Below are 23,263 nucleotides of genomic sequence, written 5' to 3' on the forward strand. Positions count from 1 at the left end.
AAAGGAAATAAATAAAAGTAAATACTTTCTTGGTTGGAGCTGCCACTCCCCAAGGGAGGAGCTCCTGCTCCCCAAACTGGGGGTGAGAGGGAACTGGGAAGGAAAAAATTCTCCCAGCACCATTCCTGCTTTTCCTCAGGGCTTTCACTCCCAGGCACCAAGCGAGGGGACCCCATGGATGATTTAAACCTGCACTACTTTACCGAGGATATTCCCAAACCCAGGAATTCCTGTTACCCCAAGCCAGGATCTCCCTCCCAACCACCCCAAACTTCTCAACATCTCCAGCCCAACCCAATTCCAGCAGCCCCAACCCACCAGGAATTCCCAGAACCAGCCCCTTTGTCCACCCCACGAGGTTCCTGTTCCCACAGGCAATGAAAGAAGCCAAAAATCTGTAATTTTTTTTTGTTCTTTTCCAATAGTCTCACTTTATTAGATACCACATCAAGAGAGGATGTTGTGCTGCATGCAGCGGAAGACTGGAGTATTTCTAATTCCTGTGTAAGGTTTTCTTTTTCTCTTTAACAGTTGTAAACTGATATTTGGCTGTAAAATCACTGCATGCGAGTCTGAATGCAAACAGCAGTAGAAGAGGCTTTTAATTTTCTTTTTTTTTCTTTTTTTTTTCATTTGTTTGTTTTTCACCATTCCCAATTCATAGGTGCATGCTTTATTTACAACAAAAAGAACTCATTCAAGGCAGGAATAACCATCAGAAAAACTGAGAAGAGGAAGGGGCAGAGACCAGGGCTGTGGTTTTGCACATTACTGAGGAGATTGGCAAGTTGCACTTGATTTTTGGAGGTGCAAAGAGATGATCTGAGTATCCTTTTCCCAAAGAAAGCAGGCTGAACAGGGAATGGGAATACAGGATGGGAAAAGGGTAACCTCGAGTGAGTTGTTCTGCACATACAAAGGAGGCTGGGCTGCTGCATGACTGGGAGAAATTAAGGAATTGCTTAAATAATTATTTTTAAAGTTTTTTTTACCCTCAGCCACATATTTCCCCAGCACAGCTCCGTGCCCAAGGGCTGCTCTGGGTACGAACAGGAATTTTTTGGGCCAGGTCCATCCCTCTGGAAAGGGTGGTGGCAGCTTGGAGTCATTAAGGTTGAAAAAGGCAGAATCCAACCATTGATCCTGGATCCCACCATCCCACAGCTCAGCTGGGCCTGGAGCAGGGAGGTTTCAGCACGGGGTGCAGAGGGGAACAGTCCAAAAAAATGGAATTGTTTCAGTCTGGTCCTAGCTCAGGGATGCCACCGTGACTGGCACAAAAATTCCGTGAAAAAGAGGAAAATTTCCAGGTATCCTCTTCCATTCCACCCCAAGAACCATCAAATCACCTGGGGTGATGGAAGAGGATTCCCAGTTCTGGCTGGACCCTCTGGGATGGGTTGGGTTGGCTTTTCCCACCTGGAGATCCAAGGAGGGAGGGAAACCTGTGCCAGGCTGGGGTTTGTGTCACCCAGGGCTGGGGACACTCAGGGCACCTCAGCAAGTTCTGCTAGGGCTGGGCGGAGATAAAGAAAATACCAGGAAAACCAGAATTCATCCAACTCAAAGAGAGAGCAGCAGCAGCAGAGGGTGCAGGGGGATCAGGGGGGAGGTTTCACACACCATGCTCAGTGTGACAAAAAATTCCATATATTCCATTAGTGCTTAGTGTGCTCCTATCCACAGGGCCTGGGGTGTTCCAGAGCCAGGGAAAGGTTCCAGAGCCCAGCAGCAGCAGCAGAGAGTCTGTGCTCTCCTGCTGTCCAGACCAGATCCAACAGCTCCAGGCCATCCTTAAAGTGCAGACTGAGGGGTTCTTGTGCAGAAAACTGGGGAAAACGAAAGGAAACCAAACCAAAACAACCCAAGTTTGGAAGATCTCAGATTGTTCCAGCTAATTCCAGGAGCTGTGGAGGTTTAAAGCAAAAATCCTTGCACACATCAGGGGTTTGGGGGGAAGGAGCAGCTCCCTCAGCTTCCCTCCTGAGGAACCGAAAATCCTTGGGAGCAGGAGGGGTCTGAGGGGACCTAGGACCCCTTCAGGGCTCGGCCAGTCACTACTACACAGCTCAGGGGTGAGGAGGAGGTAGTCACAACCCTAAAACACAGCTGGGCTCCTACAGCAGCGGAGCCCCCAATTTCCTTGGGCGAAAGGACAAAAACCAACCCAAACCTGCTCCCCTGCGAGCACAGAGCTCCCTAAACCCTCCTTGTCGCTGTCATGGTGTTGGTGGTGGATCTTCTCAGCAAAGGATGTGCCACAACATTGCTCAGGTGGGCCAGAGCAGAGGTGAAGCTCAAGCAGGACTCGCAGGATGACTCCGGTGACACCGGATTTTTTGGCCTAACCACGACGACACGGACACCAGGCGAACGGTGACACCCACACCAAAGCCAAGGAGCTTTTTTCCTTATTGCAACTGAGGTATTGAGATCACACAAGCGAGGACAGGCTGATGCTCCCTCCCAAGCCCAGCACTCCCATCTCCTCCACGGGGAGACGCGAGGAGCGGAGGCTGGAGGGACACGGAGCGTCAGAAACGCGACGGGAACGGAGAGAGAGGGGTGAACAGTCAGGAGGGAACTATTGCTTGCCAAAATTACACACCAGGAGAACTCAACAGCCTCCCTCCCCCAGCTGAAAATAAATAAAGGAGAATAGAAAAGATCTGGGGGAGTTTCCAGTGGAGGGGGTTTGGAGGAAGAGGAGGAGGACCCTGGGATCAGAGGCTGTAGCAAGGCGTGGCTGCGCTGGAAGACGGGACACCAGGGACAATCGGGGACATTGGGGACATCAGGGACCTACAGGGGTGTGGCAGAGGGCAGGGAGGGCTGGGCAGAGGCTCCCTTTAATCACTGGCCACGTGGTTCTCATTCTGCAGGGTGTGCCAGCGCTCGATCTTCTTGTCCTTGTTCTTCAAGCACTCGTACCAGTGTTTCAAGCGCTCGCCCTTGGCCGTGATTCCCAGCTGGCAACCGCCTGGGGAGAGGGGAGAAGAGCAGAGTTTGTATCCACAGGTGGTGCTGTCATGGATGTATTTTATGAAAAAAATCTTTTTGCTAAGAATTTTTTTTCTCTTGAGAAGCTCAGAGGCTTTAGAAACAAAACATAAATAAAAATTATCTACTGTTGTGGAATGAAACAGGTGCATTTTTGTTTGGTCTTATGTGGTTGTTTTTAATTAATGGCCAATCACAGTCCAGCTGTCTCAGACTCTCTGGTTAGTGACAAGATTTTATTATTTTTCTTTCTTTTCTAGCCTTCTGATGAAATCTTTCTTTCTATTCTTTTAGTATAGATATAGATATATATATACTGTTATTAGTATAGACATATATAGAAATTATATATATATAATTTTCTTTTAATATAATATATATAATAAAATAATAAATCAGCCTTCTGAAACATGGAGTCAAGATTCTCATCTCTTCCCATGTCAAGATTGCCTTGCAAATTCAACATTTAGTGAACCCTGAGTGAAGAACATTGCCACATTTGGTAACCTCCAGTAAGTGGCATTGATTATCCCCTCATGGAGTCATAACCACAGTGGTGCTGATGTGCCAGGAAATCCTGCCATGGGCACACACCTCACACCTTGCAACATTTTTTCCATCTCTTGGCTCAAAAATCTAATGGAAACACCTGGAGATGCTTTTCCTGCCCAAAAGATGCTGGAGGCGGGGCAGTGTAGGGGTGCACCCACCAGATTCCATCATCCCACCAGGGCAGGTGACCCAGGACCCCCCTGACATCCAGCAAACCCCATTCCAGGCACCAAACCCTGCCCCAGAGGGCAGAGCCTGCCTCCCAGCTCAAGGCTCACCAATGTAGTCATTCGATTTCCCAATGTCGTAATCCCAGACGGAAATGTCCAGGGATTTCTTGGCCAGGTCGCTGTGTTTGATGTCATAGAAGAACTCCTGCAGAAAGGAAAACACACCCTAAAAGCTGTGGTAATTAATGTAATTAATGAAGGAAAAATGCTCCTTCCCTGTGGCACCTCTTTTCCAGGGCTGAGCTCACCCTTTGCACCTACGTGAGCCCTTTCCAGCTGTCCCATCAAAGCAGCACCAGTGGAGAATTTCCAGTTTCCACCCCCAGGAATGCTGATCCCACCCACATCCCCAGCTGGGATGCAGGGAGCTTTCAGGGTGTGTGGTTCTGCCATGGCAAAGTCATTCCCAAAAATATTCCTGGGCACAGGAGTGGGAAAGGAGCTTGAGCAAAGAGCCAAAGCTTGGGGAGTTTGTCTTCCACCTCCTCCACTCAACACAGCACTCAGTGAATTGATTTAATAATATAAAAAATATCCATCCATACCTCATTAAATTCAGGATTCAGCGTTTTCTTCTTTATCTGTGTCTTGTGCTTGGCCTTTTTTCCCATGTCAGGTTTCAGCCAACTGGAGGCAACAGAAAACAGCTCAAAATTCAAGGGCAAGAACAGTGGGAGTTCATAAGCTTAAAAAGTGAGCTTCTGGGCTGGAAGAGATTTATTTAGAGCCAGTCTCTCCTCCCACCTTCCAGAGGATGTGGGAAAAGTGTGGGGCTGGGGCTGTGCAGCCTGGCTGCAGATCCAGAACTCAATTTAGGGCTGGGATTAATTAGATCACTGATTTAAAAATATAAAGCCGCCATCTTCTGCTTCTGGAAATGGAAAATGCAACATATTAAGAGAGAATGGGAAGGGAAGCTGCTCAGCTCTACTGAGCTACAAAAAGATGAGCAGAATATGTTCAACATGAGAGTCACTGAATGAGTTTTAGCGAGAATAGAGGTTTTTTCTGAAGGCAAAGGAAAAAAACAGGAATGGCTACAGGGATTTCTCTGTGGTGCAGCTCATGAGGTTGGGATAAAAACCCCACAGGATTCCCAGGAGCCATGTGGGTTTATGGGGCAGCAAGCAGGGCACAGAGGGACGCGGAGCCAACTCTGTCCTGCAGCCAGGGTTGGTCAGAGTTGGAGAGAAGGATTCCCTTTCCTCCAGCTTCCACTGTCCCAGGAGTCCCACCATGCCCTTGGTGAGTCACGGGTGGGAATCCCACACCTATGGATCCCAGGGAAGTTGGAAACTGGAAGTTGGCACCAGCCCCAAACCCATCCCACATCCCCCACGTGCCCTCTGCTTGCAGACACAAGGTGATCAGTCAAAGCTTGGACTCCTGAAGTCTTTTCCAGCCTTTAACAATTCTGGAATTCTCCATGAGGCAACCACAGAGATCTGGGCACTTGGAGAGCCACAGACCCAAGGGTTGGGCCAACACCACCCGCAGTGGGGACACCACCAGAGGTGAAGCTCCAGCAGGACCCTCAGGATGACACCGGTGACACCGGGTTTGCCCTGAATTCCCTTAATTTGCTCCAGAGGAAGGAAAGCGGGCAGTTCCAGCCCAGAGCCACCCCCGGTGACTCACAGCTTGACGAAGGGATCCGAGTATCCGTTGGCGTCCATGGCCGCCAGGTGCACGCAGCGCACGATGCCCACGATGAGCCCGCCCTGCTGGGTGCTGTACATCAGGGACACCAGGATCTTCCCGCGCTCCTCCACGTCCCCGCCGCGATCCACCTGCGGGAGGAGCCGCCAAAAGCGTGTCACGGATGCGTTTTATGGAAAAATCCTTTCGTTAGGATGTTATTCTCCCTAAAAGCTGAGAGGCCTTGGAAAGGAAATGTAAATAATGATTATCTGCTGCTGTGCAATGCAACAGGTGGATCTGTGATTGGTCTCGTGTGGTTGTTTTTAATTAATGGCCAATCACAGCCCAGCTGTGTCAGGACTCTGGTCAGTCACAAGATTTTATTATCATCCCATTTCTTTTCCTTTCAAGCCTTCTGATTAAATCCTTTTTTCTATTCTTTTAGTATAGTTTTAGTATATAATTTTCTTTTAATATAAGATATATAATAAAATAATAAATCAGTCAAGATTCTCATCTCTTCCCTCGTCCTGGGACCCCTGCAAACACCACCACAGGTGTGGGTGTCAAATGTGGTAATAAAGTTTCCTTCCTCACACCTCTTCTCTGGCTCATCTGTTTGAAACCTCAGCCATGTCATGGGCTGGAAATGACCTGCTGTAAGTTAAGATCACAGCTATGGATCCTGGTGGGAAGGACTTGTAATCTTTTTTAATAGCATCTACCAGACCAGGGCCCTGATCTTGGTTGAGGCCTCTAGACCCCAACCTAGGCTTAAGGTAGTAAAAATAATAATATTACACCTAGTATTCATGTCATGGGAGCAGATATTTTGCCTTTATTTTTACTTCTCCTTGCCAAGCTTCCGTCAGATCAGAGTGCAGTTTTCAGAGTCAAGTTTTCAGTCAGGTTTTTTTTTTGTTTGTTTTAAATTAATTTGGTGTTCTATGAGACAGAGCAGACTGCGTTATAATTTATGTCACCTATGTGTTTTAATAATAATTTATGTCAAACTGTGTTTTAATTATAATTTATGTCACCTATGTGTGTGTATATATATAATTATTTATTTATTTTTATTGTGGGTTATTATTGCCTATTTGATAATTCCAGTCATAACAAACGTGCAGCAAACAAAACATTAAGGTCAGAGCTGCTTTTGAACATTACATTTTCCTAATTTTTCTCTTTCTCCCTTGGTCTCTTTCAGTTACTTCCCTCCAAAGCCATCTCTTGTGCCAAGGAACCTCTCTTGCATCAGGAGGGAAAATTTGGCGTGGAGGAGAAGGGATGGGATGGATATCAAGGAATGTGGGATTGCTGGGACAGGGGGACAATGGGGTTGTACACAAGGGATGGTGGAAGGGACATGGATGGAGCTTGTGCTGCTCCAAGGACTCACCTCCTCCTCGTACAGAGCCATCCCACGGGACGCACCGGTCGTTCCGGCACGCTTCGTCTGGGGTGGGAAAGGGACAAGAAGAATGCCATGAATGACTTGGAGAGGCACCATCCCACAGCAAAAAACACCCTGGGAATGCATGCAGCCCAGCTCCTGGAAGAGCCTCAGGAATCTCCATCTGCTCCATCAATCCCCATCCCAGTGGATACAACGGAGGACAAAGCAACCTGTGCCCTCCTCCACGGTGACATCCATCCCCAAGGGCTGGCAATGCCAACAGGAGCAGGCCCTGGAGTCACTTCCCATGGATTCCCACCAGGCTCTCATCTCCTGGCCTTGGAATATCACATCAGCCCAGGCACAGGTGGGAATGCAACTCTTAAAGGTGCCAGGGAAGTCAGGCACCTCCAGCCCATCCCTGCATCCCTCAGGTGCCATTTCCAATGGGAACAGAAGGGATTTTCACGGACACTCACTGGTATTACTCTCTCCAGGCAGATGTTGAAGTTCTTCTTCTGGTTGGCTTTGAGTTTTTTCAAGGCAACTCTGGTTTCTCCAATGAACTCGTTGTGGCCAAATTTGTCCTCGTCACACACGGAGATCCTGGAGGGAAGAGGGGAAAGGGAACATCAACCAGGCTGGAGCAGTGCCTGACTCCAGAGCCAAACCCATCCCTGCAGGGGCACTGCTGGGGGGAGGGAAAAACAAAACAAAATCCCCCAAACCCACCCTTGATGTGGATTTCCTCTGAACAACAGCCATCAACCCCCAAATTTCTGTCTTGATTAAAAAAAAAAAAGAAAAAAAAAATCAACATTTTTAATATTTGCTTTGTGATGGGGCAAGAAATCAAGAGGTGGAAGTTTTCTGAGGGGGGAAAGAGCCATAAATTTTAAGAGATATAAATATAGACCTTTTTTTCTGGGTTATTGTCAAATCAGCAGAGACACATATCTCTATGATGATAAAAATGATAGCATAATCAATGATTTACTATTAAATTACAAGGTCAACATGCCAGTTCTCCTGTCTTCAAACAACCATCCAGATGACCAAACTCACGTTGATTTTAACCCAAATCTGCATTTCTCACAGCCCTAACCCTCCCTGCACTCCTGGGGGTGGTGCTGTGGGTGAGGACACCCCAAACCCAACCCCGTGGCACCCCCGGGCTCCTGCTGGCCTTGCCTGAGGGTTTTCCTCTGCATGTCCTCGTCGGTGATGCCGTGGTACACCAGGGTCTCGTTCCACACCGGGTTCCGAGTGTTGCGCAGCGTCTTCGTCCTCAGCTTGTTGGACTGTGGGGTCGCACAAACACAGGGGAATCAGTGGGAGTTCAGGGTTTCTCCCCTGAAGATTCCCTCCCAGGTGTGTCAGTCACCTCTCCTTTCCCCTCCCAGGGTCTGTCAACCCTGGAATTCCAGAAGGGATTGGCAGATTCAAAAGATGCCTTCTGCTCCTGGGGGGCATTTGGCCATCCAGGTGTCCTTTGTCCCTTTGATCCTCCCCTCCTGTCCCTGCTTGGTGGCTCCCTACCCCTTCCCTGCCCCTCTCCCCAGGTTAAAAGGAAACACAAGGTCCAGGAGTTCTGTTGGAGCTGTTGCTGCATTCAGAGGCCTGTGGGCCAGAATAAAGCTCTGGATCCAAACCCTCCATCAGAACCGACTCCTTTCCTTCACCATCCCCTTAAAGCTTCTCTGGCAGAGGGAAACCTGAGGAGCAGCCCCTGTTACGGGGGGAAGCTCCATCCCAGCACCACCAGAGCTCCTGCAGGCCTGGACTTGTCCCCACGGGCCCAGCTGCAGCACCCAGCCAGCCCAAAGTGTCTGAGGGGTGAAACACCACACACCCAGCCAGCCCAAAGTGTCTGTGGGTGAAACACCACACACCCAGCCAGCCCAAAGTGTCTGTGGGGTGAAACACCACACACCCAGCCAGCCCAAAGTGTCTGTGGGGTGAAACACCACAAACTCAGCCAGCCCAAAGTGTCTGTGGGGTGAAACACCACACAGCCAGCCAGCCAAAAATGGGGTGAAACACCACAAACTCAGCCAGCCAAAAGTGTCTGTGGGGTGAAACACCGCAGAGCCACTGCTTGGTTCAGCACCAAGGGCCAGACAAGCCAAGGCACGTCCTGTCCACAATATTGGTGGTACCAATACCCCAGGATTCCTCCCTGCCCAAATCCCAGCTCCTGGCAGGGGTGCCCCATCACAGCTTGCACATGTGAGCTCTCAGGGAGGATCGAGGTGGAATTTTGCACAAGCATCAGGAATTTGGTGACATGTGGTGGCCAGGAGAGACTGGGTTTTGTCACTCCCTGGGGTTTATTCCCTCAAGGAGAGGGGAAAAGGTGCCCAGGGCAGGATGTGGGGTATCAGGCCACAGCTCTCATGGTCTAAAGGAAGGGACAGTGAGGGATTGAGGAGCTGTTACTTTCCTTGAGTGTCTTTCACAGCCACACATTCAAAATTTAAAATAAAATTAAAATAAATATCAGCAAATGAGAGCAGCAGAAATCAAAGTCATTCCCAACATCACACCTGGATTTCCTCTGAACAATACCAATACCCCATGCATAAAGCAAGGCTGTAAAATCAATCCAATGATTTTATTATCAGTTTCCCCCTGGTTTTAGTCCTGGTTCCTCTGAGCAAAACTCTGCTGCACCCTCCAAGCAAAGAGCCAGCACTGCTGGTGCTCATTCCTTCCTCAAAATTTGCCCACCCAGATCAGCTCAGCTGGGCTGGGGAGGGACATTCCCAGGAATTTCCATGATGAGACAGACTTTCCCCCACAGTTCTCTCCCCACAGCTCCAAAAAGAACGTGCTGCAGCTTCCAAGCAAATGGATAATTCCAACCCTGGGCATAATTAGATTTTTTGGGCAGATGTTTTGTGATGCATTAACAGCAATGCCTCGTCTGGAGATTCCTTCCATTCCTGAGCAGATTCCTGCCTGCAGGATGAGCTGTTCCTCGGGTCTGGGAGAGCATCTGGGAGCATCCTCCCTGTTCAGCGACACCCCCAGGGAAAACAGCAGCAAGCAGAGAAATCAACAGGGAAAATCTGATCTGATTTGAGAAACCTCTGCTCCATCCCCAGCACCAAACCTGTCAGAGCCTCACCTTGCTGGCTCCAGGCAGGAGGTGCAGCTTCACATAGGGATCAGCCAGGCCATTGGAATCCATTGGTTTTAAGCCCTAAAAAATGATAAAGGAATCATAGAGTGTGAATCCTCCTTCAGCAAAGAGAAAAATCTGCTCATGAAAAACACAGAGAGAAAATGTGTTCAGTGACCCAGGATCCTCTGCCCTGAGCAGCTGTGGGTGCCAGGATGTGTTGAACCAACCCATCCTGGAAAAATCAGCATTGTAGAATCACAGAATGGTTTGGGTTGGAAGAGACCTCAAATATCACCAAATCCCACCCCTGCCACAAGCAGGAACATCTTCCACTATCCCAGGCTGCTCCAAACCCTGTCCAACCTGGCCTGGGACACTCCCAGGGATGGGGCAGCCACAGTTCCTCTGTGAGGACTGTTCCAGGGCATCACCACTCCCACAGATCTCTTGGATCCACACAAGGAAAAGCCCCCCAACCCTCCCCAGCCAGGAGCAGCTGTGCCTGGAGCCTCCCAAGGGAGCAGCCTCTGCCAGCAGCCACATGGCTGCCTTCCCATTGCACCAGAGAAACTGGCAGCCAGATGGATTTAAATCAGGAAAAACAGGGGGAAAAGAGGAGCTCTTGCCTTGGCCTTGATGAGGGTGCAGTGCAGGGAGCTATTGTCCTGGTCGTAGAGCAGGCTGAACTCCAGAGCTCCCAGCGTGGCTGACAGCGAGGGAAGAGGAGGAGGAAACAACCTCGTTAAAAGCCCAGCCAATAACTGCATTTAATCATCCCCGATTAGTAATAATTAGAAAGATTTGCGGGTCAAATGTAAAAGCTGTTTAATGCAGTGACACTGTGCTGGCAGCGGCCAAAGCGCCACAAATCCAGGCGGATTTGGGAACTCTGCACAGCCCAGGGAGAGCAGCCTGGGGCTCTGGAGCTGACTCCAGGCAGAGGAGGAGTAACCCTACCAACCCTTCCCACAGCAATTCCACCCTGGATGACCCTGAGGAGATGCTCCAGCTTGGGCTCAGCACCTGGCTCCTCTCTTGGCTCCCTGGAAACCATCTCAGGCTCGTGCTCCTTCATCCCAGGGATGAAGAGCAGGCACAGAGGGCATCAGCTGCTCCAATCCAAGCACCTGATCAGCAGCTCTTCTCACCCAGGATGTTCTACCGCAGATCCTCCCCATCAAACTGCCACCCATCATTCCCCAAGGACTTTCCCTGCTAGACACCAACCCGAGTCACACCCACCCTCCTCCAAATCCCACACTTCCCAAAGAATCTCCCTCCCTTCCCGGGTACATACTGCCTTCATCCGAGTCGTAGCTGTTGGCATCCTCCTCCTCCTCCTCTCGGGGCTGCTGCTGCCTCTGCGGAGCTGGGGCTGCAGGCTGGGGCTGGCTGGGGGCAGGGGGCTGCCAGCCCGGCCTGTCCTCTCTGCCGGGGGGCGCAGCCAAGCCCCCTCCCCGCTCCTCCCTGGCAGCTCCACGGGCCGGCTCTGGGGGGCTCGCTGCGGGAGGGGGGACCCTGTTAGCGCCCAGCCCGCGGCGCCCCCCAGACCCCACAGCCAGCCCGGGGTTACCTTGTCTGTCCGGGAAGCGGGCAGGACCCCCGGGACCTGGCCTTGCTGCTGCTGCTGCTGGGGACAGAGGTGGCATCAGCACCTGGGACATCCCCTGGTGGCTTCAGCCCGTGGGGTGTCCCCAGGGACAGAACCGTTGGTAACACTCCCATCCCAATCCCATCCCATCCCAACCCCATCCCAATCCCACCTGTGGGTGCTGCCGCTGCCGGGGCAGATCCAGCGGTGGCTGCAGCGGTGGCCGGCGGGGGTGGCCGCTGGCCTTGCACGGAGTTGGTTCTCTTCACACCTGCAAGGACAGGGGACAATCAGCAGAGAGCACCCGCAGATGGCTCCAGGCGTTGTGTCCATCCATCTGTCCGTCCAGGGATGCAGGAGCAGCATCACTCTCACCGGGGCTCCTGCTGACGCCGCTCTCAGCGTAGTCCCGGCTGTCGCTGTCCCCAGCGGTGTCCTCGCTGCCACACGGACCCGGCCGGCCCTCGGCCACTCTGCGGCTCCCCCGGGCGGCCGCTGTGCCCTCGGTGCCTGCAGGGAGAGGGAGGAAGGAGCAGTGAGGCCGGAAAAGCGAGCTGCCATCCCTGGCCTGGGTGCCAGCAGCAGGGGGATGTCGCAGACATCTTTCATGAAAAATCCTTTTCTTGGGATTTTTCCTCGCGAGAAGCTGGGAGGCCTCAGGAAGTGAATGTAAACATTGATTATCTGCTGCTGTGGAATGCAACAGGTGGATCTGTGATTGGTCTCATGTTGGTTGTTTTTAATTAATGGCCAATCACAGTCCAGCTGTCTCAGACAGAGAGCCGAGCCACAAACCTTTGTTATCATTCTTTCTTATTCAATTCTTAGCTAGCCTTCTGATGAAACCTTTCTTCTATTCTTTTAGTATAGTTTTAATGTAATATATATCACAAAATAATAAATCAAGCCTTCTGAAACATGAGTCAGATCTTTCTCTTCCTTCATCCCAAGACACCATCACAGGGGGACAATGGGTACAGCCACTGCAGCAGGAGGGCTCTGCACCATCAACCCTGCACTCAGGAAATCCCCAAGGACACGGAAAAACAAGGCCTGAGGTATCCATCACCATCCTCAGAACCCATCACAAACAAACCCCTGATGGCACCACAGCTCCACATTCCATTTGAGGGGTGAATCCTATTTTCCTTCAGCCGATCATCTCCCATTTGTTAAGCAGACAGCCGTGGCAGCTGCCTGTGCCTCTCCCTTCCATCACCAGCAGTCCCAGCGGATCCATCGCAGCCCGACGCTCCGGGGTGATGGATGGCGACCCCGCGGACGTGACGGAAAAGGTCCCGGCGCTCACCTGGCTGCTGCTGGAGACGCCAGGGATAAATCTTTGCCGTGACATAAATGGGCTGTTTCTCCTTGGCTGGGCTCTCAGGGTCACCGGGCGCGAGGACAAAGCAACAGATTGTGGCGGGGAAAAAGGAGGAGGGAGAGAGGGGAAAAACACCGGGAATGCTGAAGAGCAGGGACAGGGGGGGAATGAGCAGCCAGGAGCAGGAGCCCCGTGGTGCAGAGAGAGCCGTGCAATAAATAATTTTCCGAGGGAGCTGTAGGAAGATCATGGGCACGGCAGGAGCATGCTGAGCACCAGGAGGGACGGGCGGAGCTGGCAAAGCATTCCCGACTCCAGGAGCAGTCCAGATTAATAAAAGCTGCCCTTGGGGCTGGGAGGTTTGCTAGGGGAGCGATTAAATAGTCTTAAGTGCTTCCCCCAGCTGCTGCTGCATGGGAAGAGGGAGATCATCAGTTGGGGCATCAGAACTTGTGCTAAAGGAAGGATGGGATAGAGAGGACCATTCCAGGTGGGAACTGTCCCCTCAGCCCCTCTTTGCCTCTTCCATGGAGCCAAGGAAGAGAAGAATTTGCAGCCACTGCACTGCTCCCAATTTAATTATTGCCCAAATGAGGAGCAGACGGTGTTGGAGGGGGATCAGGGATCCTAATCCCCTTGGCATCCCATGTGGAAGTGCAAAAATGGGGGCTGTTACTCAAAATGAACTCCCAGGGAGAACTTCTCACTCTCCACATCTCCCGGACGGGACCCACATGGGGTTTGGGCTCTTCTCCCAGGCAAGAATCAACAGGACAAGAGGAAATGGCCTCAAGTTGTGCCTGGGGAGGTTTAGGTTGGATATTCAGGAAAATTTCTTCACTGGGAGGATTGTCCAACCCTGACACCACTGCCCAGGAGTCCCCATCCCTGTGGGGGGATTTAACAGCACCGTGGATGTGGCCCTTGGGGACATGGGTCAGTGGTGGCCTTGGCAGTGCTGGAGGAATGGTTGAACTCCATGAGCTTTGAGAGCTCTTCCAAACTGAACGATTCCACCACTGGAAGTGCCGGAGGGTGCAAGGAACAACCAGAACAAGCCACTGCTGCACCGTGCACAGCACAAGGCTGGGCTGCTCCATCCCCCACCAACCTCCTCAACTTTCCTCAGGAGGTTTTCCAAGGATTTCTGGTTAAATAACCAGAAAAAAAACCCCAAACCCCACCTGCCCCTCCCAGCAGGACCCACCACCCACAGAGGCAGCTCCGGCTCAGCCCCGGCGTGTGCAGGAGGTGGGGAAGCCCTGGAATAACCCTGGAATAACCCGGACCCCCGCAGGGTGGGCGGCAGCAGCAGCAAGGAGCGATCCTGCTGCAGCATCCCCAGGGAAACTGGGCAGGAAAACGCCTTGGGAGGAGAAGGAGGCAGGCACAGGGCTCAGCACAGGGAGGGGACAAAGGCCGGTGCTTACCCTCGGTGTCCTCAGCATCCGCCTGGCCTTGGGGGCACAAACAGAGTGAGAGGGGGTGAAGCTGCAGCTCACGCACCCCCATCCCCATCCCAGGATGCCCTGCCACCGTTTTCCTAGATTTCCCTATTTTTTGAAGGCTTCCCCATCACCACATCCCAACCCAGGCACTGCCCAAACTCTCAGCAGAGCCCTGATCCCCACCCGGGGCTGTTTCGTTTGAGGATGTCCTGCAACCCCATCTGTCACAGACATCTTTTCATTAAAAATCTTTTCCTTAGGATTTTTTCTTTCTGAGAAGCTGAGAGGCCTCAGGAACAAAATGTAATCAATGGTTATCTGCTGCTGCGGAATGCAACAGGTGCATCTGTGATTTGTCTCATGTGGATGTTTGGAATTAATGGCCAATCACGGCACAGCTGGCTCTCTCTCTGTCCGAGCCACATGTTTGTTATTCATTCCATTCTATTCTTAGCTTAGCCAGCCTTCTGAGATGAAACCATTTCTTTTTCTTTTAGTGTAGTTTTAATGTAATATACATAATAAAATAGTAAATCAAGCTTTCTGAAACGTGGAGTCAAATTCTCGTCTCTTCCCTCAGCCTGAGACCCCTGTGACCACCATCACACCCATCCACTCCCACCTGGATAAAACCTGGATCAAACACCTCCAATCTCCACCCCCTTTAGGACACAGGCAGCAGCCACACAACTGCTCTGGATGCCTTTCCCCCAGAATTTTCCCCTGCTGAGGATGGGAAGGAGCTCAGAGCCTCGCTGGCAGTGCTGGGGGGCAGCCCCTGCTGTCACCTACCTCGGGTGGGTGCCCGGGAGGGGAGTTTGGGGTCGGGGGCGGGCGGCTCGGCCGGGCGGGGCTCGCTCGGGGTCTGGGGTCCCTTCTTGCTGATGGGCATCGGCTGTGGCAGCATCTGCTTGGGCAAACCCTTGAAGAACCAGGCACCGGAGCGTTTCCACACCTGTGGGAAGAGGGTCAGGCCTCTCAGGGCTTCATACCACCGTGGTCCTCCTCCAGTGACCCCACACCCCCACCCTGCAGCCCATCTTGCTAATTAATTAATCAATTAACTCACAACAGTTCCTTGGAGCCCCGAAGCTCTGTTTTCATGAAATAAAACATAATTTTATGTAGAAAACAAAACCATCCTGTAAGAACCATGCTCGAACGGCCGCTGGGTGAGACTGGAGGCCCCTGGGAGGTGAGTCGGGTCTGCCTTGGAGGTGTGGGGTGGGGACAGAGGGGGCAGGGGCCACACTCACCTCCCGCTGCTCGCTGCAGATCTTGCAGAGCCAGATGGCCTGGGGCCTGTTGTTGGTGGTCTGCACCCCGCACTTGGTGCACACATTCTGTGGGCGAAACAAAGATCTGAGTGACACTGGCGCCACCAAAATATCCCCAACACCAGCAAGGAGAGCTCTGCCCGCACAACCACCAGCGAGCCATGGAAATGGGCACCCAAAATCAGCTGTGCCCCCGAGCTGTGGGGGGGCGTTTGTGGGGTTTGGAGGGGGGTCTCACCTTCTTGCAGTCCTCACAGACGACGCAGGCAGAGCCCCTTGTCCCCAGCTGCTCCCCGCAGAGGATGCAGCGGTTGACGCCGTCGCCCAGCACGCTGCGGCGCATGTCCTCCAGCCGGGTCATCAGGCGCCTGCAGAGGGGACAGGGATGTCAGGAAGGGCACAGGGAATGTCAGGAAAAGGGCAGGATACAGGGGCAGGCCCTGCTTCCTCAGGTTGGCTGCTGCATTGGGTCTGGTTGCTCCTTTTCCAGGTGTTGCTCCCCACGGAGCATCTCCCTTTTCCAGCTATGGGACAAAAGCACATCCCAGAGGGAAAGAAGATTCCAACAGGTGTATATGGCACAATATCGACTTGCAGGGACCTCCATGGACATGGAAAATCCATCCAAGGCAGCAGCTCTGCATGGAGCAACTTGTCCCCAAATGGAAGCCTTTCCACTAAGTGCAGGCAGCTGCCCATGAAGAGCTGAAGGAGGAGATCCTGGAAGGGCTCAGATGAGGACTGAATTTTAATTAATAAATTTTCTTCTTATTTGAGGAAAAAATGCTGCGCATATTTGATGACAATTCCTACAATGAAAGGAAAGCCCACTGGAGATCAGGCTGTGAAAACACACCTGGTTCCCGCAAAGGTAAAAAATAAACCAACAAAAAACCAAAACCAGCTGAGGAAGTTTTGGAAAGGCAGCATTGGCTGAAGGAGTTTGGGAAGCAGGAAGGAGCTGCAGCGTCGGCGTCCTGAGCTCAGCTAACCCAGAATCCTGGCCCTAAAAATAACACAGCAAGGGAAAAAAAGCTGCATTATTTATGTCATTCAGTGAGGAAGGAACAGAGAAAGGGAGGAGGAGACCCAAGCCCACCGGAGGGAGCAGCCCCCCATGGCAGCCTGACCCAAATCCGACGGAGCCGCGGCAAAAGGAAACCGGCGTGTGTGGAAAAGGGGTGACAGACATCCCATGAGGGGTGACAGCTTCAGATTTGTGGTGACTCGGCTGCCAGGGCCTCTGAAATGCTCATAAACCATCCACAGGTTCCCTGCACACAAAAATGCCTCTGGGGTTGGGGTTGGACAGCCAGAATTCCGTGGGGAAAAGGCGAATAAAGGAACAGCAGCACAAGGAGGGGAAATTGTCTGAGCATGGAATGGTTTTGGTTTGGAGGAGCCTTAAAATCATCCAGTTCCACCCTTGCCATGGGCAGGGACACCTCCCACTAGACCAGGGTGTTCCAGGGATGGGCAACCTGTGCCAGGGCCTCACCACCCTCCCAGGGAGGAATTTTTCCCCAAAATGAAGCATTTTAGGACATGCAGCCCATCACAGCCCAAAAATCCTCGCTGCAGCCAACAGGAGCATCTCAAAGCCACCAAGCCCAGCCACACTCAGGGATGTGGATCCATAATTCCACAAATTATCCAAGCAAAGCCATATTAACACCTCAGCTCTGCCAAAACCCAGCCAGGGATCTCCCACTGCTCCCCACGCAGGGGCTGATCCCGCTGGGCTCCTGCCACTTCCAGATGAACCTGCAGCCTGTTCCCAGCTGGAAGCTGGGCTGGGTGGGCAGCAGCAGAGCCAGACAGAGCCAGCAGCAGGGACAAGGCTCTGTTTTCATAGCTCTGGTGTCACCAGACAGCAGATGGGAGAGTTCACGGGTTCCTGCCAGCGCCAGGAGCACGGAGGTTGGAAATGCAGCAATCGCGGTTCTCATCCTGGTGCTGACAAACAGCACCCTCAGAACCACATACAGGGGGGTTTGTGCTTTCCCACTTCAGGGAGAAGCCCCCTGCCAGTCTAACTCCCTGCTCCAGGGTGGGATGCAACCCCTGGAGCTACCCCTGCCCATGGAATGAGAGGAGATTTGACATCCTTCCAACCCAAACCATTCTGGGGTTTACTTGTGGTCCCATCCCTGCCCTTCACATCCATGGGTGGTTCCTCCCCAGAGAATAACCCAGCCCTGGAGCCACCATCCAGCCCCTGGTGCCTTCCCAAGCTCCAGAGCCTGTGGCAAACACAGAAATCCCAGAGAATCCATCACCCCACAAACACCCAGCCAGCAATTCCAATTAAAACCTGGATGCCGGCTGTTCCCCAAGTGTTATTTGAAGCAATTAACCTCAGCCCACATCTCATGGAGTGCATGAGCCTCACAACAGCCAGCTTTTATCATCCCCCACCTCACCAAGGGGAACATTTTGGGGGAAAAAAAACCTCTCTTTTATTCATGAAAAACACCAAATCCCCTGCAGTTCCTCCTGCTGAGCTGCAGCAGCTCCAAGCAAAGCAGCTTCCAGTTGGAAATCTGCAAGCCCAAACAAACTTATTATAGAAACTGGAACAAATGGCACAATCAAAGGGAGGGAGGAAAAAAAGTCAAAAAAGAGGAAAAAGCCTTTGCATTTCAAGAGGTTCATTATTTAGCTGCAAAAATCTCTCCCAGGCTCTCATTTACCACGAGCTGCTCCTTAAGTGGGATTTTTGAACCACTGGAAGAGCTCAGCAGCCAGGACACACCTGTGGCACCACTTGCAAGCCAAGTACATTTCCCTAATTAAAACATCCATTCAAGAGGGAGAAATTGGGCTTTTTTTATTTTCTTTTTTTTTCTTTTCCCTATGACTCAAATGCTGCTGGGAGAGAAAAAGTTCAATTTAAAGTCCTGGTGTGAACCTGGCAGGAAGAAAAGGGGGGTTGTGCCCAAACCCTTGGGGTGAGAAGATCTTGATAAAGGCTAAAATTTGGATTAAAAAAACCCAGGTTTGCTTCCAGCTCCGTCCAGCATCTCCAGAGATCCAAATCCATCCCATTCTCCCATTAATAAGCAAGGGAAGCCCTGCCCTCACCAGGAATGGGATTTCTGCCTTCCCAAAAGCTTTTCTCTCCACTGGAGAGCATTTTCTCCTCACTTTTATTGCACACAACCAGCCTCCAGCTCATCCCTCTGCCTTCCACAGCTCCAGCAGCGTCTTCCTCCCCATTATCTGCAGTTCAAAAAGCAGGAAATATCCTTCCAATTGTTAAAATAGGGGGGAAAAATTTGGGAGTGGAGTAATTGGAGCCAGTGGCAGGGAGCTGGCTCAGCCCTGCCCAGGAATGGGAGAGATCCCTCACCTGCCAGGAAAACAGGGATTACAGGGTTTAGGCACTGATAAGGGAGCAGCTTTATCAGCTTTGAAACAGGGCCCTGGTGATGGAGATCAGCCCAGTCCCTGGAATGTGGTTTGGAATGGGGAAGGTGGGCACTGAGGGACATCCCTGGGCGCTCCTGCCCCATTCCAGAGCCCTGGAGCAGGCAGGGAAGGGCCCAGGGGCACATCCAAACATTTTCCATGATTTTTGGAAGGAAAAGGATCCCACAGGGATGAGGGATCGCCTTAAGCTGGGTTCTGGATGGGACAGAACCCATGGTGGCTTTGGCAGGGCTGGTTTCAGGTTGGATCCCATGACTCCAGAAGTCTTTTCCAACCTAAAAGATGATCCCATGGAACTCTCAGCATTGCAGCAGGAGGAGAGGGATGGGAAAGGGGACAGAGTGACCAGAATGAAGCCCTGATGATCCCAGGAAATGAAGCTTAACAACAGAGCAGGAGTTTGCTGCGTTTAAATATTCATCAGCGCTGCAGAAATGAATGGCCAGGATGTCCTTAATGCGCTTTAAATTGTGGGCAGGGAGGACTTTTAATGCAGCAAAAAGGGTGGGAGAAGGACTTGATCCACGAGGAAGGACCTGATCCAGGCCACCAAGATCCACGTGCTCCTCAGTGCAGCAGGGAATGGCTCAGCCACCACATCCATGGGGAAAAAACTCCAGAGAAACACAAAGGAGGTCACCAAGAGCCTCCAGAATGAAGCCCAGCCTCGTCTCCATGGGGAAATCATGTGCCTTAAAGGGATGAATATTAAATTAAGGCTCATTTTCCTGGTGGGAAAGGGACAAGAAAAGCAGCCAAGCTCCAGATTAAGGGAAGCATAATTAAAATTGGGATGAGAAATGAGAAGCAATTTTCCTCACCTCCAAGTGGGCAGGGAGCTAAAGGTAAAGCACCACTGGGGTTATTCCAAGTATCCCATCCCATGCTCATCCAGGTGCTTGCTGGATGTGCTACAGCAGGCTGGGAATTTTTGGAAATAAGAGAGGAGGGGTTTTTAGGAGGGCAAATCTCAACCAAACCCCCACAAAATTTCAAGCTTTCCCTGGTCACCACTGAACCTCATCTCCTGCAGAAATTGCCATCGCAGGAGATGCTCCCAGCTGTCTGCAGTAACCCCCCTGCCCTGAGCCTGAATTTTATCCCTGTGCTGTCTGCACACAGGGATGAAGATCCCAGGCTGTGGTCCCCAGACAGCTTCCCTGCCACTGAGGTTAATGATTTAATCCCCAGGGACTCCCATCTGCTCCTGCATTATCCCTGTGTCATCCCGGCCATGAGCAGCCGAATTAAACTGAAATCCAATCCTGCTGCAGAGCAAAGGTGGCACCCAGGGGGACACAGCCAGGCCCCTGTGCTTGGAGAGGGAACCACAGGGCCAGAGCCAGCTGACAATTCCCACCTTGGGATGGTTTCAGATCTTCCCTCAGTGCCAGGAGCTGCTGGAGCTCATTAGGCAGCAGAGCAGCCTGGCTGGGTTATTGATGGCCCCCAATTAGAGATGCAGAACGGAGTCAATTAGTGCCTGCAGGTGCTCCTGGAAAACAGGATCCTCATGGATGGCAGCTGGAATTGCAGCACTGTCACCAGAGTGTCACCAGAGCCACCACTGAGACCCCCGAGCACAGAGCTGGACAAGAACAGATCTATCCCTGCCCACGTGGATGATCCCTTTTCCCTAAAAACTCCCAGCCCCGTGTCCCTGATCCCAAAGGATGATCCTGGTCACCCAGCAGCTCCTGCTGTGTCACGTTCAGGATGATTTTCCAGCTCCTCTCGTCCTTCCCTGCGCCACGAGACACAGAAAACTCCCCCCCACAGCAAGTGTCCCTGTCCTGCAGGCCTCATCAGCACCCAGCTCACGTCTCCCACAGGATCCAGCCACCCTCAGAGCTAAAAATACTCCTTGCACAGGATTAATCTGAGCTGGGTTTGACACAGAGTCCGATTCCACAAACAACAGCTCGACGAGAGGCATCGATTTCTTCCCAAGACAAGGGGCTGGGGGGGTGGAGGATGCAGGAGATGGAGGGCAAAAAAATTTGGGGAGGATTTGAGGCATGAGGAGGTTCATCCACAGCCCTGGCTGTGGGATTCAGGATTCCTCAAGGACTGGGTGTAAAGCTCAAATGAATCCCTCAAACACCCTCCACTTATTGAGGCACCTCCAAGTATTCACCACAAATTCCCCCTTTGGAATCTCACTCCGTGTGAGCTGTCCCTAATATTGACCCAAAGCAGCGTTTTCATGGAATAATGGAATGGTTTGGGTTGGGAAGGACCCCCTGCCATGGGCAGGGACACATTCCACTACCCCAGGTTGCTCCAACACAGCCTTGGACACTGCCAGGAATGGGGGAGCCACAGCTTCTCTGGGTGAGTTTTAATGGATTTAATTTTCCTTTTACAGGAATAGAAAAACCCCAGAAAATCCCAAAAAAAAAAAAAATTAAAAAATCAGGCTTTCCACGACAAGCCTGGCCAGCCGAGGGCCAGCCAGCACCGCTGCCTCCCTGCCAGAGGCCAGCCCGGATTATTCTGTAATAGAAGCAGCCAGCCTGGATAAGGGAATGATTCCCGATTCCCTGCGAGGCTGATCCAGCCGCTGTCCCACATTCCCGGGGCTGAACATCCTACAGAGCTCTTGTTGTGCAAGGCGACAAACACAAAGGGGCTGGCAGGGCTCCCGCTACGCCTCCTCCTCCTCCTCCTCGGGGAATCAGCTGCACATCCGCCAGAATTCCCGGCTCCAGCAGCCCCTCCGCCCGGCTTTTCATGAATGAGGATGAGCAAACCTCCGCCAGCTCGGCAAAGGGAAGAGCTGGGAAACAGCTGCACCGAATAAATCTCTCCCCGAGATGATTTGCGGCTCGTCCAAGGAGCATCGCGCGTTGGGAAGGGATTCTTTCCTCTCCTTCTTTTGCAGCGGGCTGCAAAAAGGGAAACGCCAGGGAGAGCTGTTTGTGAGCTCTTGTAGGGTGTGAATCGCCATCAACGAGAGAGAGAGGGCCGCTCTCACCTGGCTTCTGCCAAAAAGTGAGGTGGGAAGTGATGCCGAGCACCTCCAGCCCGAGGGAGCAGCGCATCCATGGGGCAGGAGCCGAGCCCAGGCAGGCAGAGCTGCCCCTGGAGAGGCAAAACCTTCCCAGGATGGTCAAACCCTGACATTTCGGAACATGAGGAAATGAATCCAGCGCTTCTCCACAGCCGGAGCATCCAAATATTTAAGGGGCAGCAAACTGTCCCTGAGCTGTGAGAGGGAATTTGGCGCTTCCCAAAGCAGGGGGGAGTGCGGCTCCTCCCTGGGGCTGAGTGTTTTCCCTGCTAGGAAAAAAAATAAAAAGGAGCAGTGGGTGCCTAAAGTCAGTGAGAAGAGACTGCTCCTCTGTCAGGAAAACAGGATTGTGGAGATTCCAATGGGATCAGGAAGATCCCCTCTGGAAAGCCATTCCCAGCAGAGCAAGGGGATGGATGGGGATGGACACCTTGGCTTTAGCTCGTTTCACCTGGTAGGAAAGGAAACAGGGGCACTTCCCAGCCTGTGCATGGGCACCAGGAATGCCCTTGGTGGAAAATGAAGTACCAGTGGCTCTGGGAACCCCAGGACCCAGAAGAGAAAAATCCCAGAAGGGAAAAATCCCAGGAAATCAGGCTTTCCATGAGCAGCTCCCTAAAGCAGCCTGGCCAGCTGAGTGCCAGCATCGCTGCTGCCTCCCTGCCTGGCAAACCCGAGCATCACAGCCCTCCTGAACCTCACACACCTCCTTCCAGAGCGGGATTAACCCCAAAGATGGATCCATCACCCCTCCAACAGCATTCCCAGAATTCAAACTCCTCCAGCTCTGCCTCAGCACTGCACAAGCAGCGAGCTGCTATCAATGATCCCTTTTCGCTGATAAAAAATCTCAGTGATCCCTGGGATGGGAGCAGAAGGCTCCAGGTCCCCGAGGCACTCAGACCCGCTCCCTCCCTGCCTGGTTCCTCCTGGCCAGAGCCCAGAATCCCCCGCAGGCTCCTCCAGGAGCGGCTCCGCAGTGCAGAGGCTGCTGCCCAGGAGAGCAGCCAAGCGGAGCCACCCCTGGGTCCCCGTGTCCCCGCCGTGTCCCCCCCGGGTGTCGCCAGCCCGCCGTACCCGATGCGCTCCTGCTCCATCTCCTCCATCTTCTCGGCGCGGGCGATCACCCGGTTGATGATTTCCTTCTCCTCGTCCGTCAGCTCCTCGCCCTTGCGCTGCCGCTCGGGCTGCGCCGCCCATCCCGCCGGGAGCCTGCGGGGACAGCGGGG

At 52.4% G+C, this 23,263-nt stretch overlaps 1 protein-coding gene across 4 annotated transcripts in view; it reads right to left on the reverse strand.

The window, feature by feature from the left end:
• Positions 1 to 441: 441 nt before the first annotated feature.
• RPH3A (rabphilin 3A) overlaps positions 442 to 23,263 on the reverse strand; it is a 32,967-nt gene continuing 10,145 nt past the window's right edge. For 2 of the 4 annotated variants that reach the window (XM_058816601.1, XM_058816602.1), the window contains 18 exons: positions 23,112 to 23,246; positions 15,828 to 15,957; positions 15,569 to 15,655; positions 15,105 to 15,267; positions 14,295 to 14,321; positions 11,916 to 12,050; positions 11,713 to 11,811; positions 11,523 to 11,576; positions 11,247 to 11,450; positions 10,576 to 10,655; positions 9,953 to 10,027; positions 8,014 to 8,123; positions 7,302 to 7,428; positions 6,826 to 6,882; positions 5,421 to 5,572; positions 4,328 to 4,409; positions 3,831 to 3,927; positions 442 to 2,980 (listed from right to left, as the gene is read on the reverse strand). In XM_058816601.1, coding sequence (XP_058672584.1) covers positions 2,850 to 2,980; positions 3,831 to 3,927; positions 4,328 to 4,409; positions 5,421 to 5,572; positions 6,826 to 6,882; positions 7,302 to 7,428; positions 8,014 to 8,123; positions 9,953 to 10,027; positions 10,576 to 10,655; positions 11,247 to 11,450; positions 11,523 to 11,576; positions 11,713 to 11,811; positions 11,916 to 12,050; positions 14,295 to 14,321; positions 15,105 to 15,267; positions 15,569 to 15,655; positions 15,828 to 15,957; positions 23,112 to 23,246 — 1,945 coding nt within the window. In that variant the 3' untranslated portion in view covers positions 442 to 2,849. The remainder of the gene's footprint in view (positions 2,981 to 3,830; positions 3,928 to 4,327; positions 4,410 to 5,420; positions 5,573 to 6,825; positions 6,883 to 7,301; positions 7,429 to 8,013; positions 8,124 to 9,952; positions 10,028 to 10,575; positions 10,656 to 11,246; positions 11,451 to 11,522; positions 11,577 to 11,712; positions 11,812 to 11,915; positions 12,051 to 14,294; positions 14,322 to 15,104; positions 15,268 to 15,568; positions 15,656 to 15,827; positions 15,958 to 23,111; positions 23,247 to 23,263) is intronic. The other 2 variants (XM_058816603.1, XM_058816604.1) reach the window with 2 other exon arrangements.

This window comes from Ammospiza caudacuta, chromosome 18 (assembly GCF_027887145.1).
Source record: "Ammospiza caudacuta isolate bAmmCau1 chromosome 18, bAmmCau1.pri, whole genome shotgun sequence".
NCBI lineage: Eukaryota > Metazoa > Chordata > Aves > Passeriformes > Passerellidae > Ammospiza > Ammospiza caudacuta.